Source organism: Pteropus medius, unplaced genomic scaffold, assembly GCF_902729225.1.
Source record: "Pteropus medius unplaced genomic scaffold, Ma_sr-lr_union100, whole genome shotgun sequence".
Taxonomy (NCBI): Eukaryota; Metazoa; Chordata; class Mammalia; order Chiroptera; family Pteropodidae; genus Pteropus; species Pteropus medius.
This window is the reverse complement of record NW_024353790.1, coordinates 553,857-572,982: the sequence shown is the minus strand read 5'-3', so window position 1 is coordinate 572,982 and position 19,126 is coordinate 553,857. Positions and strand designations below refer to the sequence as shown.

General features: G+C 40.2%; 1 protein-coding gene across 14 annotated transcripts in view; it reads right to left on the bottom strand.

Moving 5' to 3' along the window:
* The window catches only part of SYNE1 (spectrin repeat containing nuclear envelope protein 1), a 406,416-nt gene that overhangs the window by 12,822 nt on the left and 374,468 nt on the right, over positions 1 to 19,126 (bottom strand). For 9 of the 14 annotated variants that reach the window (XM_039851332.1, XM_039851323.1, XM_039851317.1 and 6 more), the window contains 9 exons: positions 18,331 to 18,399; positions 16,490 to 16,632; positions 14,715 to 14,841; positions 13,930 to 14,141; positions 11,275 to 11,475; positions 9,838 to 9,966; positions 8,305 to 8,517; positions 7,181 to 7,272; positions 5,748 to 5,807 (listed from right to left, as the gene is read on the bottom strand). In XM_039851332.1, the coding sequence (XP_039707266.1) occupies positions 5,748 to 5,807; positions 7,181 to 7,272; positions 8,305 to 8,517; positions 9,838 to 9,966; positions 11,275 to 11,475; positions 13,930 to 14,141; positions 14,715 to 14,841; positions 16,490 to 16,632; positions 18,331 to 18,399 (1,246 nt within the window). Of the gene's footprint in view, positions 1 to 5,747; positions 5,808 to 7,180; positions 7,273 to 8,304; positions 8,518 to 9,837; positions 9,967 to 11,213; positions 11,476 to 13,929; positions 14,142 to 14,714; positions 14,842 to 16,489; positions 16,633 to 18,330; positions 18,400 to 19,126 lie in introns of all 14 variants that reach the window. The other 5 variants (XM_039851319.1, XM_039851320.1, XM_039851325.1 and 2 more) reach the window with 4 other exon arrangements.

Sequence of the window (19,126 nt, the reverse complement as noted above, 5' to 3'; positions counted from 1 at the left end):
GTCACAAGAGTTCAATCTCCATCTAGTGGTCAAACTGATACTGCCCTCATGCTGACCTACAAATTACTCCTAATGAGCTGAATAGGAAAAGTTGTCTATTTTGTGAAATACAGCAGAGCATAAAAGAAGCATGTCACATACTTATTAATGGAAGGGAGGGTAAAATAGGATCTCCTTGAGTTATCTATTTTTGAACTATTGATGTTGAGAGAAAGCTCGAGGTTATACAGTTTGCAAGTGGTAGAATTAAGATTTTAACCTTGAGATTTTGACTCCCAGAATTTGGAATCTATAGAGAGGGTAAATGACTTGCCTCAAATCTTGCAATTACAGGAAAAGATCTAGCGGGCGCTTGGTTCCAAAGTGCCTGCCAAGTACACTCTCTGCAACGTTTGTTTGTTTGTTTGGTGACATGAATGAAGATTACCCAGGTCATATTATGTCACAGGTTTCTCACATGTAGAAGAAAAGACAATATTTGTATACTAAAAACTTTGGAAGTGAGTGGCTTCCTCACGTCAAAAATAAATGCCCCTAATCTCAAGGCTTCATGATGTTACACAAATCATCAAGTACGGTACATGGACAACAGGGCATTTTGTTTTGAGACAGCTGCACGATCTTGGGCCAGTGATCTAGTCTCTCTGGTCTGGCCTTCAGGTTTCTCATTTACAAAGAAGAAGCATACATTAATCTCTTAAAACCATTTTGGCTTTGACAGTTTATGAATTCAATGGTTTGTCTTAAAAAAGTGTCTCAGAAAAGATGAGCTAGTTGCCCAAGAATCCTAGATGGAATTTTCCTTCCAAATCTCTTTCTCTTTCCCTTACAATATGCCCTGGCAAACAACACGCACCATCTATCTCTGGGTAACAGAAGAAATAGAGCTCCATGTTTCCTCACTACTCTGACTTCTTTTCTTTGGGAAACATTAAAGGATATTAGTGATGGGTAGATTTATGCATATAATTGATAATCCAATCTGACTGACAGCACTGAATAGCTTGTCAATCATTAGCTTCTTTGAGCAATTAAGCCAAAGATCAAGATCAAAATAAAGGGGACCCCTTGGCTAGTCCACTTTTGAGGACAACGGGAAAAGTCATCATCTTTGGAATATGGGCTCATATGTTATAGAGTCTGTTGAAGGACATGGCACATTTAACAGCATCAGAGCATTTTTTATTAAAATTTAATTAGCACATGCCTTCTAAAATTGAAGAATGCCTACCTAAGGAGAAGTAATGGGCTGAAATAGGGACAAAGGGAACACAAAGTGCTCAGTGAGCTGCCATGCAGTTGACTGCTCTTGGAAACTCCCAGTTTATCTACTGAGAAAAACGCCAGCCCCATGGGATAAGTAACCAGGGACTCAACATGCCCGAAGTTTTAGAGCTTCTAATGACAACAGGTTAATAATACCAGGGTAAAGGGGCACTTTTAATATTTATCTATTGACCTAAAATCACCTCAGTTTCAAGTCTTGGGAAACTGGACAAGGGAAAGAACAAAGATAACTGACTAGTCACTCATCGCATGCCAATGGCTTCATTACATAAATAGATGCCAATCGAGATTGTTTTTATAAAGGAAAAATTAAATGTATGAATGTATTCAAGGAATTTAATCAATGGAGATATTTCAGATAATTCTGCCTAACGAAAATGGGCTTATTCTCATAAGTAAATAATAATTTTATTGCTTTTCTCACTCCTCTTACTCATCCAAATTTCTGGGTAAATAACTGCCCCAGGAGTTGTTTCATCTCTTTCCCAAAATACATATTATTGTGTAAAAAGCAGGATAGTAGTGGAGGGAGCAGAACAGAACAACGCACCACACGAAACAAAGTTTGACCGAGACGCGAGCAGCCTGAATTGTGTGCACAGAGAGCACGACTCACTGCAAAAATTTTACAAAATGAAGGAAAATAAAATGGGTTAATTCTTTGCATACATCATTCAAACACAAATGAAAAGAAAGGTGCAATTCATTTTATTACTTGTTAGCTATCCCTGGCAGTAAAGTGACAGGAATTTATCAGGAGGGAATATCTAGATCATCTATGACCTTGTTGCCAAGTCTTGTGTGAGTGGTCTTTGCTTGCTGGATATGTGGTTCAGAGGACAAATTTCCAGAATCAGATTGGGATTTCGGTTTCCTCTCATTCTGAAATGAACATCTTGGCTGGTCCTAAGCTACCTCAGGCAGCCTGTGGTATCAAGCCCTGGAACTACTGTTTAAAGCATTACATCCACCAACAGCCCTTTGCAAGAGCGCAGTGGTTAGCGATCTAGGATCCATCCAGGTTCAGCAGGGCCTGGGTTCAAATCCAAATCTCATATTGCTAATCCCCAGTGTCCATGTCTGTAAAATGGAGGATATAGCCATGTCATGGAGATGTTGTGAGTGTTAAATGCTTAGCATAAATGTCAACTACTTCTTATTATCTGAATTACTAAAGTAAGGGTGTGCTGACTCATGCCTTAAGGGGTTGGCTTGATTTAGCTTTTTCTCCCAGGGAGCTCTTCTTGATTTAGCAACAGTGCTTTCGAAGATGTGATACATTTTCCAATGTGCCTGCCTAGTTCTTCAGAAACACTGGGCACACGGACCTCAAATATTATAAAAGAAACACATTGGAGCCTTATCCTACTGCTGTCCTCAGCCCTAGGCTGGCCTGTCCTAGAGGCAAGACTGCTTTAGGCTGAGGGTCTATGGATACTTTGAATAAACAGATCCCCAGGGTGGAGTCTAGAGGAAAAAGACTTGAAAAACAAATTCAAGAGAAACTGAATAGTATCTCATGAATAGTATCTCATGAAGTTGTGCTGTATATGCAAAGAACCCACTGCCCTTGCCTAACTATATTTGGCTACCGTGAACACATTTCAAAATGAGGTGTTGTTTCTCCCCACTGCCTTTCAATGTTTCAGCCAGTCATTTGCCACTTCTCATTCCATCTTGGTTCTCTGTGTAGAAGGTGCCAGAGACTAAAGGTGCCTCGGGAAATTCTGCATTTCACAAGTCTGAGCTTTGGAATGAAGTCATTGATTCACTCTCTCCAGACTACAGGACGGTTATTCCTTTGCCTTGCTGGAAATTAGAGGAAAATCTTCCCATTGGTCAACTTCAACTAATCTACAGTTTTGAAGAGTTATTGATGATCAGGTTAGAGAATTTTAAGTCAAAGGTAGAAAAAACGTACCAGACGGACCATCAAAAACTTTGCTTCGAAAAGTGTACTTCTTAAATATATTTAATCTCAAAGAGTATGAAGTTTTATGAATGTATGCACAGACACTTTTCAAATGTTTATAATTTTAAGGAATGTTGGGGAGCTTCTTGTAATTGATTTAGGGAATCTCTAGATTCTGACACATTCTAAGTTTTTTAATGGCAGGGACCATATTATATTGATTTCATAGGCCTAGGTCCCAAACAGAGTGGCATCAATTCATATGTAGGCGTTGAATATTATGTAAGAAGACCTAGAACAATGACCATAAAATCAAACTGAAACATATATAGTAAGCAAGCAACTGATATTATTAATATCTGACTTTAACAAAAAGAATATACAAATCCCTCCTTTCAACTAAAACCCAGTTTCTTCGAATTCGGCTTCTTTCCTCTTTCAGAATGAATACGTGTCTAATATTTTCCCATTGCAGATCACGGGGGTCAACATTCTAAACTGTTTGTGTTTCTGCAATAACCTTTCAAATTTGCTGGACCAGTGCAAGATCAAACACAAGTTCCTCTCAAGTCTCAGTGTGAAGGAACACCGTGACAGCCTGGGTTGTGAGTGAAGTTAATTCTTTCCCAGAAGATTCTGCATCTCATTGTCAGGGTTGGGTGCACCCCAAACACAGATGCCAAGGAACCAAGAAGCCCAAGAATGTTCAACCACAACCCGTCTGCCAAGGTGTTTGATGAAGTCTGCCATTCAGGCAAAGATCGTTTGGATTCCAGGCCCTCTAAATAGCAAAGTGAACATTGTTCTGTGTGCTCAGAAAGATGTTAATAAACAGTGCAGAGCAGAGCTGAAAGGCGCCTTGTGAATGTTGGAGTGAGAATGTGGCTTTCCCAGCTGCAAAGCCCTGTTAGGAGACATGTCGAAGCACTTGCTGCCCTAAGAAACAATGTCTTTGACATTCTCAGAAAACCCGAGTGGCTGTCCGGAAGAGTTAAGAGGGCAGATCGATGCAATATTTGGGAAGTCGAGGGTGTTTGTTACTGGCATGACATAATAACATAAGAGCTTTGCCTCTTCTCATTGCCATCATTTATGCCAACCAAAGAATTGATCTCTGGTTATCCTAAAAGGAATATAGTAGGGATATTCCCCATGTCAGCTCATGGGACATCGGTAATTTGTGGGGAGAAGATGAACCATATGAGACAATGATTTGTCTATAGTACAATTGTTTTTTTCTTACAAGGGCCAAGAAAACATCAGAGCACCTGTAGAAGTCCATCTTATCTTCAAAACTCCCTGTGAGTTTTTTTTCATTCATATTTCATTATTGATATTTTGTTATGGACCAAAAAAAAACAAAAAACAAAAAACAAAAAAAACCCCACAAAATTGTCTTCAAACCAAATCAAAGGGAAAGAAAAAAACAAAAAACAAAAAACATACTAACGGGATGTTTAAAACCAGAAAGTACATCAAAATACATTCTACATTACTTCAGCTGATTGGGAATGACCAAAGGAAACAGCCAGTCCCTTTAGCCCATAGCTGGAAAAGTCTATTACTCAGGGGCAGTTTATAGTTGGTTCTATACTTCCTCGCCCCCACCCTCCTTCCCGGAACTAGATTCCAATTCTGTGGTGATAAGCTCTGGGAGGGGCAGACTGCTTCAACAGTGAGCTACTTGGGATTGGTATGAAAAATCGGCTCCAAGGACAGTCTGTTCATTTTTAGAGAGTTGTCTGGGGGACACAGGATCTGATTAGTGGAGGGGCAGGGAAGCACAGACAGCACACCAACAATGAAGGCGAAGCACCGCTAACTACAGAAACGAGGGACCGTCGGAAGCCAGGCGAGCAGCACAGAGTGGCAGTGGCGAGGAGGCTCTCTGGATGTGCCGGGGAGGGGCACTGGCCGCTCTCATTCCACAGTGAAAGAGCTTGTCAGGTGTTAGGAAGGTGACTGACTGAGTGTGCTGGCTGAAGAGGAATTTCAGGGCAAGCAGAAGAGTGAAGGTGCTTATCAATTTTAAATAATACCAAATTAGGACTTGCCATTTTGAGAATCCCAAACCCACGATCTGGATAAAACATGAAAATAAAATAAAAAGCTGGGGATGTTAGTATATTTTATTCAGATTTGTGGGTTCTGGGAATGGTAAAATAATTCACTGATTGATTACCTGTCTTATTGTAAAATCTAGAAGTAAAGAGGATGATAAAAGTCTGCCATGACTCAAATAGCGACTATGCCATCAGTTGTATTGAATCCTGTGTGCACACAGAATAGCGTTTGATCCTAAGTACCAAATGGTCTATGTACCATTAAACAAAAGTTTGGAGGGGTCCAAATATTTTAAGCTCTGAGATTTACTTGTACTTTCCACTTCAAAGAGTCTCTTCCAATTTATTAGGAAACGGTGAGCACGAAATGAGTAATTTCTCAACTACCCCGAGGCAGACCCAAGATAGGCCTACCGCAATCATGGACCATTTTCATCATCCTCTTGGAGTTCTAGAGCAGTGTGGAAACCAGGAGAATAAGGTACCTGCTATGTGGACTGTTGACAGAGGGTCCAGGCTGTGAGAGACTACATTTGCCTCGTGGCTGTTTGCAATGAACAGGGGTAAAGAAAGAAGAATGTTCAGTCCAGGCAAATAAAGACAAGCTACTGATGAAAATTAAACTAAAAAGTGCGGCAAAGGAAAAACAAATCAAATGAGTCGATCAGTACCCGTGAATTAAGGAAACTGGCTTTTCTTTGGTAGAAGAAGTAAAATAAATTGACAGCCATGTTACTAGTCATTGAAGACACATAAGTTGTGGTTCAGGAGTCCACACTCTAGTGGGTGGATTTCCCCCCACTTTTCACAGTAGAAACACAAGTGACTCCATATTAGCCAAGAATCTCTGGATATTTACTCACGATAGAAATAAAGTTCAATAATATACCATGCCACATTGTATTTTTTTCATCTTCTGGAACACTGAAACAATACTAAAATTTTTGATAAATATAAATTAACAATGATAATATGAAATTGTTCTTTGTAGAGTCACGAAGACCCAAAACATTAAATGCTCAAGTTAATTAAAGGCTAAAATTTGACTCAAAAAGCCAGTATTCCTTCACATTCTTAAACTAGGATCTATAGGAAACTAGTGAATGTAGTAAAAAAAAACAATCCTAAAAAAGGTCATAACATTTATCAGCATAGAACTTAAGTGTTTATCACACACACACAAAATACAAATGAAATCAGTACTTCTAAAAACTAAGGAAAACAGAATGATAATAAAAATGAATATAATCATAAAGCTGGACAAAAAAAAAAAAAAAAAAACAAGCTTCTAATTACACAGAGAAATTAAGGTATAGAGTGTAGCAGGGGCCAAATTTGTCTTGTGTGCTGGTAAGATGGACCCCCCCGGCAGGCCTGTGGGTGAGTCTCCTTAAGTTGTTGCCATTTGCGGGGGACAGCACGGTCACGGAAAACCTTCAGGGCCACTCAGGAGCTTCTTGGCTTGAGAACCTCCACTCACCTTATAAATGGCCTCATGAGATGCTCACAGTTCTGTCCACCTCTGGCTGAGGCACCGTTTTAAGTGGAGCCCGTTTTGTTAGGTGGACCGTGGTGCTGGTGGTTTGAAGGGAGGAGCCACCAAAAGGGACAAGGGAGCACCATTCTAGAGATGGCCCCTGGAGCAAAGTAACTTGTCTCCCTGCGTCCCCACCACATGTTGATTCTTTTGAAAACAGAACCTCTCTTTTCCATTTCTCGTAAGTTTGTCCCTTTTTCAAGAAGCTGGCGGGGAGGGCACGTGGCAGGGCTAAGGAAACAGCGCTTCAGTGAGTCAGGGTGTGACAACCTCTCCTGGATGGGGGTCCCTGCTTTGTCTGGGGAAGAGCCTGTGGACCCTGGTGGGTACGAACTCCCCAGGGTTCCCTCCCATGGGCCAACTGAAAAACACTGGTGGAAAGTTACCTGTCTGTTTGGGCTGCTTCTTCCTGACGTAGGACTCACAGATTCTGAGGTGTCCAGTTCATCAGCAGAAGCCCAGGAAGACAAATCCTACATGGAGAAGAGATTCTTTTGGCAACTCCGTGTTCCCGAGCCATGATGGTTCTGTAACACGTTATGTGTTCCCCCCCCGCCCACCTGCATCCCCCATAAAAATCAAACCTTTCCTTGGGGAAAATAGAATCAGACAACCACAAGAAGAACAGAATCTAACTCTTCTAGTGTATCTGGATTTCTTGCTTGTAAGTTTGTCCCTTTTTCAGAAAATACCCCTATAGGTTTATTACTATGTCACTCGTAGTTTTATTATTTCTTAGTGACATGGATGTGACTGTGTGGAAGTGGAAAAGGTGAAGGAATCTGCCTTAGAGCTGCAGGTCAGGTCAGAGAGAAGCCAATTCACCTGAGTTAGAAACAAAACATAGTCCTCAAGGAGCCTGCCTTTGAGCATCAGAGAAATTATATTGATTCCAGCACTGCTGGTACTTGGAGTAGATTGTTCTTTCACATTCTTATAGGAGGGCAAAGTGTTTGTGCCTTCATAAAGGGATTTCACAACAGAATGAAGTTTTACCAAGCATCTCTGTACCTGCAAATGCATTTCTCAAAGCCAACACTACTACCGTGATGCAGTAGGTTTAAGAAAAATAATAAAAAAATAAATAAATGAGCAGAGGACATTTTCTATGGATTAATTGCTGTTTATATCGGGAGAATTCAACCTTCTAGTGTCTGAATATGAAAGTCATATGTAACCATTGGTTGTGATCTACCATAGCTATGATACTGAAAACATGTGACTTCTTAAAGAAACAGGGTAAAATAAAATGTCACAATAGTGGCGGTAATAAGGTCACCAGTAATAATTACAGGAGGTCTTTTGGGTGTAAGAGAATCAAAAATGATGTCCTATTAAAAAAGTTTGAGTCGCTTTTTTGAGACAGGACTTGTAAGAGCAGCGACTGAGGGTAGAACTCTGTTCTGATAAGTATTACATTCGAAGACTTTCTAAAACGGATAAAGATGATGTTTCTTTGGTATCTTGTAAGAAATGCCACACAGTGATGTCTGTTCAGAGCTTACCTGCTGACTGCTTGAAAGGTCTAATGACTTCTCCAGCTCCTTGATGTGATGACTGACTTCCTTCAAGAGAACTTTGAGCCGATTTCCAATCACATGGACTTTTTCTTTGGCTTCTAAACAGTCTGTGCCTTCAGCATTCACCAACAATTGGCAAGACATGTCTTGTAGCGAGGCCACTTTGAGTTGGGATTCCAATAGCTCACGCTTTATTTGCTATGCACATAATAAGACATGTTTTCCTAAGAATATTTTATAATTGGAGAAAGTATGGGGTGACATAACTTTAACTGAGTGGGAGATTATACTTGAGGATCAGAACGCTGTGCTCACGCAAGGAAGGCTGCACAGCCCACGGCATTTGGGAATTAGGGGCCTGTGTTCTAATCCTGCCTCTGACAGAAAACATTCTACAAGGCCCCTGAACCTTTCTGATCTCAGTTTTCTCATTTGGTAAAATGATGATACTATCTCCTGCCTGGCCCACGGTATTATTGGAAAGTTCAAATTAGTGAATCTATGTGAAAAAATTTAAAATATAAAGTATTACGCAAATGAGACGTAAGGTATTCTTTAAAACAGAAAAGTAAAACATTACCATAAATCTAGCAAACCTCACGTATGTCTAGGTATACTCTGATATCTGCTCAAGATTTTTAGAAAGATATATGGATGATTTGTCATTCACAGCTTAAAAGTCTGAGGTCAAAAGTCTAGTGAAAATGCAGTCCCACAGCGATTTCCTCTGTTTCTAAGATATTTGCAGTATTGAATTAAAAGCTACCAATTCTGTTGGTTAGGTGAGTGAGTGTTAAATGTTAAGAAATAACATTTGAATAATACAGAAAGCTACGAAATGCAAATCATTTTCTCCTAATGGAACTCAAATATGCTTCTTTATCTTCTATAAAATCACTTGAGTACACTGTATGCTACACTGTCCAAAGTTCCTTGCATAAGAATCCACTCAGAAATTCTGTAAGCTTCCTTTTGAATTCACTGCTAGAAAAAGTTTCCTGCCCCTTGAGAACAGGTGTTTTCTTTTTGTTCGACAATGAAAATTTAACTCATCACATTTCCTTTTTTGTCTTAACTTTCAGGTTAACGTTAAATTCCGTACACTTAATTCCTCTTAAGAAGTCTTAAAGCTCTCTTTCTATTTTAATGGTTTTAATGTCCTTTTATTACAAACACCTGATACATTTTTGGGACCTAGATATGACCAATACAGTTTAAATCAACAAGTATAATTCACCAAAGACTCATTTTAATAAAAATAAGCTAATTAAGATTAAGCACACCTACAATGTCTACAATAGAGCAATCACTTTAGAACCAGATTCTAAAGCTAGTGGATATCATCTTCTACGGACATGTTTGCTTCACAAAAATTGGAAACTATAGGGAGTAAAGAAAGAGCAAGTTAGAGACGCTAACTCAAAAGGTAAAAAAATATTACCACCTATGTTCTTTTTCTGTAAATGAAATGTGTCGCTGCTCAGAATGCCAGTGGCTGCCAGGGTTCACATGTCTTACCATGAGCTGTTTGTGATGGTCCTGAAGTATCTCTGTGTCGAGATTAGAATCAAAAGGAACAATTTCATTTTTCCTTCTGTCAATGTTCTCCAGCATAAGAAGCAAACTATGACTCATTTCATGAAAATCCTAGCGCAAAAAAAAATATAGAGCATAAAATCATCTTGAATTCCATATTTTTCTTTTCCTTACAGCTTAAATTTCCATTCTGAACAATTGCTACCATTGGCAAAGATAGGTTGGTTTTAAGATTTTATACACAACGTCTCTCTGAGAAAGGCACTGGTGCTGTTGTAATTATCTTAGGTCACATTCTTACCAAAAGCATCAAACTGATTACTTCATGGAAAATTTACACATAAGGAAAATTGATTCAAAATACAAAATATTAGAGAAATTTCTAGGGCTACTGTATAATTTGGAAGGAAGCAACTCTGTTCCCCTTGCTCCTCCTGTATGTATGCAAATCGTTCCATCTCTTAAGGCCTAAATCCAATCTCATAACCCCTTTATTCATCCATCCTGCCATCCATTCATTCATTCATTCATTCATTCATTCAACGTATAGTCCTTGTAGATCTCCTATGCAGAAGGCACCATTCTAGGAGTGGGTGCAGAGCTGAAAAAACAGCTTGCGAATCTGATCTCAAGGAATGATTATTCTTGGGGCCCATATAAAATCTAAACTCCTGGCCAGGACCTACAAGGGCCTGCATGGCCTGGTTCCTGATCACCTTCCCAGTCCTTCTTACCACTTCCTGCCTCTCTGACGACTTTCTGATGATGACTTTTGTCCCTTTTTTTGCCCTCAAAGATGGAAAAGTTCCTGTATCTGGCACTTCTCGTTTGCTCTCTCTCTCTTTCACAGAGTCATCCTTCCAATGTCAGTTCAAAGATCCATAGCCCTTCCCTGACCACCCTCCTGAAGTGGCTTTTCTCCGTTACTCTTATCCTCAACATCTTGGTTAACCATTTAATTGCATTCTTATTGTCTGTCTTCCCCAACAGAAGTAGAGGCTGTGCTGTATCTTGACTGCTTAGGGAAGTATCTGTCAGACAGTGTCTACTTATCAATTGCGGTATGAATAAATAAATAAATATTTGTAACGTTCACTTTGATGTTCAAGAAATGTCTTCTTATGTGCTTAGTAAATACCTGTTGAATGAATGAATGAAATAAATGAATGAGTCAAAGAAGGAATGTTGGGGCTGAGATAAACTTATGGAAATAATCTCTTGTTAGCTGGATAGAAGATGGGGTCTAGAACTTGTACATGATCTAGTAAAATGAAAATTGGGGCACAAAGTTATTTCACTCAAATATTGATGTTGAGGAGTAACTGCATCCCTTTAGTGACCCTGATAAATCAAATCACAGACTCATCTACACCGGAAATGTCTCACACTGTAACATGGCCTACCCAAGTCCCCACAAACCTGACACTGCATCAGTGCATCCTGGAGCAGCCCCCGCCAGTCCTCCAGCAATGAGCACACCCTGTCCCAGCGTGCGTTCATCTGGGACAAGCGATCCTGCAGATCCCGGCTCTCCTCACCACCGGTCTGGGTGAACTCGGAGCTGCACAGGTTGATGGAGAGGATGATGGCTTTGCGATGGTCCACGGCTTTCTGGAGCTCCTGAAAAGAGGAAGGAGGACAAACAAGGAAGACAACAATAAAAACATTAAAAAATATTCTAAGACCTTTGGAAATGCTTCACCCAAAAAATAAAATCCATTAATTAAAATTGGCCTTAACAAGACAGCTAGGTTAGACACAGTGGATCTGTATCACTAAGAATCATTCTGTAGTTAAAAGCTATGGATGAGAGGTACTCTTGACAACATAAATAAGTCTTAGTAAAATATGGTGTAGAGTGAATGAGTCAGAAGCAGAATGATATGTGCAACATAATAGCATTTATGTCATTTAAAATACATGTGCACACACAAAAATCTACCTTTTTCATGAATGCATGTTAACAAAGAACATTCATTAAACATTTCAGAATGGTTGCCATGGGTTAGAGGAATGAGGATTAAAAAACAGTGAGGGAAAAAAGACAAATACACAAAATTAAGAGAATTTTGCAGGAAGTAACTACGACCCTGCGCAATGTACTAAGGAGTATGATTAACTCAACCCCCAGCAGGGGAGTTCAACACAACAAACAAAACAACACAAAACCTGGCTCCAATAGTTCTGCACAGCAGGAAATACACTTTTCCTAGTATAAGAATCCCATTTCACTTGACCACTGGTACTCAAAGGTCTGTGCATAAGAATGGAATGAGAAGCTTGATGAGAAAGCAGATTCCCAGGCCCTGGCCTCCAGCTGTTCTGACTCCATAGGTACAGGTGGTGGCCCACAGGCTGAGGACACTGCATGTCATAGGCTACCTTCTTGTAAAGGTAAAGTGTATGCAATGGAAATTTCATCAGCTAACCAATTTAGTTTAACTTCTCTGTCTGCCTGTCTGTCTGTCTGTCTCTCTCTCTCTGACACACATACACACACAAAAAAAAATAGGAAACTGACTTTTTACTTTGTACATTTCCCAAAAATCTAGAACTAAATTCCGAGAACTTGAGCCCATGATTCTATATTAATAATTGAATAGCTAGGTACCATTTGAACATCCCCTGATCAAATTAGGGCGAGTGAGCCTGCAAATCACATCTACCCGGGCTACATTTTCTTATAATTTCTCACCATTTCTGTGATTGTTGTCAACTTGTCTTAATTTTTCATTTTTCAATACATTCCTAATATGCTGTCATGTAGATTCAGCCACAGAGACAGTATAAGATCAGGAGATATTGTGGAGAGATACTTGGTTATTCCACAGATTTATCCCCAGAAAACAGATGGGGTTATTGGGAAGGGGTACAGAAGAAGATGACTTTTCTCGTCACACAGGCCGACTGCCACTTCTTACTTCACCCTGATCTCGCTTTAGGTCTCAAACTCTGGCCAACATTTGCTTCATCCCCTTTTAAGAAAATCTAGTTTTAATGCAACACTGCCTTATATTTTCCCAAAGAGGAATTAACGTAATGTAAGTATTCTAGAGAGAGATGCATTTTTAAGTCCAGATAATGTAAATTGCCATATCCCATCTGATGCTTCATCCTGAAATCGATGGGGCTGGTGCAGAGGCTTCTCTATAAGAAGTCTGAGCATCTGTGGGGAAGGCTCATTTCTCTGTTTGAAAATTTAAAACAACGAGCATCCAAGCAAGCCACCAAAACATCACCCCCAAATAAATAGCATCGAGTGAAACCAGAGAGACACAAAAGCAGCACACTTCATCCTTAAACCTGGAGAGCCTGGCTATAGCTTTGCTAGGAAGAGCACGTTTTAATGTTCTCCAAACAAAAAGACAGAAGCAAAAGAGCTATTAAAAAGAAACTGTGCTCTCTACAGTATGTTTATAAAAGTCTCTACATATTAATGCAGTTCAATAGCTGGGCTAAGGAGGATTTCTAAGATCCAGAGATGGAGTAAAAGGAAGTTATCTTATGTTCCGTACCCACACAGGCAAATGTCTGGTGTTTTACCACACTGATTCCATAGTTGTTTCATCTTATTCATTACTGAAAATGGCTACTGCCAATACAATAATCTATATCAGAAGTTCTGCAGAATGTTAAATGCTTTCATTAGCTTTCCACAAACTCGCAAGATAAAAGTTTTAGAGAGGATTCCTGCCCAGCTCTAGATACAGATTTGTGAGAATGTGATCATATCTCTATTTCTCTTAAAAGAGGTTAAATAGGCCCCGGATGTACCTGGATGGTTCATGAAATTTTAACTGGTTATTTTTTAAATACCAGTCCATTAAATTGCACGTGATTATTTCCATGGTGGTTAGTGCTCCAACGTGGCCCAGCTTTCTGCCCTTCTAAACCTTCTCTATAAACACTCTGACTGGGGATGGCTGAGGGAAAGGAGAGCATATGTGTTCCATTCTGTCGAAAACGTCTCTGCTGCCGTGTCACAGAGCAGCTAGAGCTAGTGGTTTCATCTGATCAGCCGTTCCACGTGGCAGCTCGCTGTCTGGCTGCCTCGGGAAAGGCGAGGACTGCTACCTTGAGCTTTTTTATTTGCAGCTCGATGGACGGGATGTCAGTGCTGAGCGCCAGGCGCTGTAGCTGTTCCAGTTCCTCTTCCGTGTCCCCGAGCCAGGTCCAGATGTTGTTGAGGTCGGAGTTGAACTGCTGCCACTTCTGGAGGTTCTGTTTCATTCTCAGCTCCTTGCTCAGGGCCTGAGCCTGTATGAGCTCCCATCGGTCAATCACACCTGGCGAGACATGACATGCGTAGAATAGGAAGGCATATTTCTCCATATATGATGTTTAGGAAATGCTTTAAACATACATGGGTGGCTAACTTTAAATGGCAACAGAAAGAAAAATAATTCCGCTGGGCATTTCGGTTGTCAGCTGCACATACAACATCACATGGCTATGTTTTTCCTATCTGTAATTTTAATGATAATGGAGTAAAAAAAAATAGCTATATAAGGTTTAACACTGTAAAGAGCTTTATGGAACAATAAGCAGTAGCACGCATGAGGATAACATCCAATTCTTGGTTTCTTCCTACAATAAATATAAGTCTGAGAGCATACGTGTACGATGCCTGACTAGTGATGCTGGAGATGGTGCAGTAAAATATATGAGACAAGGAAAAACACCACTGTGATGCCTTCTGCCTCCCTCTTCTGCATAGGAGAGTCACTGGACCATGGAAAAAATGTACTTAAGACCGAATGGTGAAGAGTGAGGTAAGCAGCAGGGGGCAACTCAGGTGTAAGAAAGTGTTTCAGAATCTTCCGTTTCACTCTGTCTTGAATTGAGCCCTTGTCACTCACCAGCTGTTTGGGTTTCCGTGCTATTCAGGTTAACAAAGCCGGGAAAATTCTCTTCTTCCTCCTTCAGTTTGTGCTCCAGCCTCTTCACTGAGTCGATACTGCCGCTGCATTCAGCCAGCAGTTTCATCTGTGTAGACACAGAAAACAGGCCCCTGTCACAAAATTCTCACATCCTCACAAGTGCAAGAGCTTCTGGGGAACATATCTTTGTAGTTCCTCAAAAAGGACAGTGGCTTTATCTTCTTTGCGCTAGTCTGCTAAAAAAAAGAAGGTCAGGTTCAAAACCATACTTCTTAAATGTTACACCTTCATATATACCTAAAGCAATGCCTTGAAGACATACTTTGCATATGTGGTTTTGCATGAGAAGCCCTCAAAATTTCTTTTAAGTTTATGAATCAACAGGCTTGAACTTAAAACTCAGAACTCTCAGCTGCATTACAGTATATAATTTTTGGCAAGTCACTCCCTCTTTCTTAAACTGAAATGTGGGAACGACAACATTAGCACAGATGTCAAAGAAGTTTTTTTTTTACATTAAATAATTAAAATACTTAAAAGCATAAAGGAATATTAAAGCCAGCTGTCAGATGAAAAAATTTAAGCACTGTTCGATAGGCATTAAGGAAATAAGTTCTAATATCAAAAGAGAAACTTCCAACTCTATGTTTCATATCATGCACAGTATTCAAAGATTAAAAGAACAACTCGTTTCAAGGCACTCCTGCTATTCTGACCAAAACTTTATCTTTCAATGATTTTAACAAATCACCTTGCTAGTAAGTGATTTTAATTACTTTTGATTGAGATTGAATATAACCTCAGTGACGTCGGCATGCCATCAGAAAACTGTGTTATATTTTGAAAAAAGAGGTTTCATAATAATTGAAGTCAGTATAATAGGCCCGATTGGACAGGAATTAAACTCAAGATTGGGCTCCTTCTGTAACCGTGAGCTCACGGACACTGGCGTGTGTACGGGAACGGTTCTCCTCCCTGGTTTCAGGAAGCAGTAGGTATGAGCTGTCATTAGACTTAGAAAAATTAAGTTTTCTTTTCTTCTACCAGGCAGTCTTTCGGGTGTGAAAAGAAGATACGAGGCATGGAAGGGATTTCCAAATTCTCTTGCTTAAATATGTGTAAGAGAAAAGGTAGTTCTCTGAGAAAAATTATTTGGTCGGTAGCTTGAGCAGGGCAAATAAAGTCATTATGTATTTTACTAAGAACTTCAAAAAAAAAAAAAGAAATGGTAATGTACACAATCTTTTGCCATCTTTTCCACAAATCCCTCTTGTTAGAATTGTTTTGTCCAGAATGAGTATACTAAAAACAGAGGATAAAAGCATTCCCAAAGCCATCCAGTGAATCGATAAACACAGGAAAAGAACTACAAAAAATTCTGTATTAGTAACTTATTAGCTAAAATCTGCTGCTCCAAGGATAACCATGGTCCAAAAATTATTAGCCCAATTTGGAAAAATGCCTAATCCCTTTCGGGAGTGAAAGGCTTTTGTTGCTTTCAGTTAAACCGATCTCACTAAGTTCTCTGTTTAGAGGCTGATCATTATAGCAGGTTCGTGGGCCTGAGCATGGTTCAGTTTGATTCAAAGGTAAGCTGCTAACAGGGCTATGTGTTACACACCCACACCCATGAGTTCAAGGGCAGCTGGTATTTGGAGAGCTCATGAAGCCCTCATGCCCCAGACAAATCGCTCTTTGTTACACGACTGTGATTCCCAGGTACTTGTCCAGATCGTGATGGTCAGGATACTCACGTAGCCTCTGTAGCTGGCGTCCAGCTCTGGTCCTGTAGGAGTTTTGCTGCGGATGATGTTTTCAGTTTGCTGCATCTGAAAGCGGCTGTCATCCAGGGCCTTGTCCAGTTGTCGGATCTTTGACTCTAAGGAGCTGGGATCCCCTGCAGTGTCGACCATAAGAATTTTTACAAGCTTGGCAAGCTTGACATTCAAGAAGTTTACTTATTTCAGTTAAAGCTGTATAGAAATGGCATGTGTGTGAGTGATTATAAAGCAAGTTCGGATTTAACATGCTCGTGGGTTAGAAGTTTGAATGACCAGAGCAATGAACGTGTTTGACTAAGAGTCCTAGCCGACTGGATATCGCAGTGGGTTCTAGCAGCCTGTGTGTCTGTTCCCTCTCGCGGCTGATCCCCCGAAAGCCTGGGAGTTGTGAGCCGTGGAAGGCCTTTCCGAGAACATAAGGTGGTGCCTTCTGCTCTCCAGTAACTAAAAGGAGATTATTTCTTATGCTCCCTCTGCAGTCACTTATCAAGTAGAAAAAGATACACTCTCTCATTTTTCTTCTGCATCTTAGAAGACAGTGCCACTGAAGTGCCAGGTGGCTGTGTCATTCACTTAAAGCATGACTTCGAGTTAGACAAGAAAAGACTAGCTTAGGATAGATATGTACAGAAACACCAAACTAGCAACAACTTGCTTTTGTTTAAAATCTGAAACGAAACCAGGAGAAAGCTAAGATGTTAGCATTTCAATCTAGGCATGCTCTTACTTACAGCCTAGAACTCCTGGCTCATTTTCCCTTCAGAGATGTAATCTTTTAGTGAAATTCTTATTATTTGTGTGTATGTGTATTGAAGTCTTTTGAACTGAGCAAGAACATTGATCATCAGAGTGAAGCTAGCACAGGGTGAAAGCAGAACAAATATTAGTAAGCTTTATGAATTTTCTTTTTTGAAGGAAGGTCTTCTACATACACCTGGAAGAGGTCTCTCACTGAGAATCACTCAGATAGTCATCATTTCATTAATGCTAATGCGCAACCTGTTCTTTCGTTTTTCTACAAAACTTAAGTGTTAAATAATAACCCTGCAATTCAATATCACACCATTCTATTCAAACCCTACTCTCTCCACCCTCCTCCATATAGCTGACCTTGAACTACATACGGTTGGTCCAGTGCAACATTAAGCAAAATTGGTTTCATTTTTTTTTTCCTTCAATTCTTATTCCAAGAATCATTCTGTCCTTAAAGGAAAATCTAACCCTTAAGATACTGTGGAATATATTTTTCATTTCAAATTATTTCATGGGGTAAGACATTAAATAAAATTACATATGTTTTTAGAGCTGAACATCTGATCTGGTCTCACTCCTTATCTGATGTGACCACTGAGACCAGGAGGAAGAGCGACAGGCTCGAGGGTACACGTGCAGGCTGGTGGGTTTGGACAGGGACCCCAGCACTTGACTCCTCAGCCACAGGGAAGAGAGTGACCCATCAGAGTCATGCAGTCAGTGCTGCTACAATCAAGTAGGGCGTAGGAAGCAAATGCTGAAAACTAGCATTTCCACCTCCTATTTTTTGCAGTTAATGGATATCACAGCTCTATACTTAATGAGACTGATTACCATTGAATGGGTTGAGAAGTTATTTCATTGCACTTGATTACTGAAATCTTATTCTTGGTGTTGATCAACCCCTCCAATTTCTTTCCCCTAGCACAGTAGTAAGAGAGGAAGGTTCTGCCTTAACATGCTTGTGCCACAGAGCTGTGAGAGAGGTACAGGAGATGTGCTAAGAGGGGAGGCTTGTTACAGGTGAGAAAGGGAGGCTCGCTTCGGCTTTTAGTGCCTACCAGAGGCATTTCTGATGGCACGCTCTGTGAGTTTTACATAGGCCTCGGGATTTCCGGGGATGATTACATCTGCAAAAAGAGCACAGTCTAAGTTGACAGATAAGTTCTGCAGATACTGATTCCCTTGTGGCAGGAAAACAACTTTCCTAGGGGAAAAGAGGAAGTGAGCCATTGTAGACGGACAGCTCTGAGCATACGGAGAAGTTGCACATGCAAACCGAAGGTTTCCTGAGCGAATCGTAATAGGGGCTCGCACTGGTTGACGGTGTTTTATGAGCCAGGCGCTGTTTTAAGCACTCATTTATCCTCACAGAAAAGCTACAGGGTGCATGGGAGGGTTACTCCCATTTTATCGATAAGAAAGCTGAAGTCCAGAAAAATTAAGTTATGTATCCAAGTTTCAACAGCTGGTCAGTGGCAAAACTGGGGTCTCAATCCAGACGGTCAGAAGCTAGGGCAGCATTGGACCAGGCCGCTAGAAATAACGTGAGCCACGTGTGTGACTTTAAAGATTCTAGTAGCCACATGAAAAATAAAAAATGATGAAAATACTTTTAATACTTCACTTTACTAAACTGATATATCCAAATCACAACATGTAATCAACATGAATATGATTAATCCTTTACATTCTTATTTTATGTCTTTGAAATTCACGTATTCGTGTAAGTGCATTTGATGCAGCAAATCTCAATTTGCACAGTCACATTCCAGTGCTTGACAGTCACAATGCAGCCACAATTCAACAGTGCTACTTTAGGTGCCAAATGCCTAAGTATGACGCTATACTGTAAAG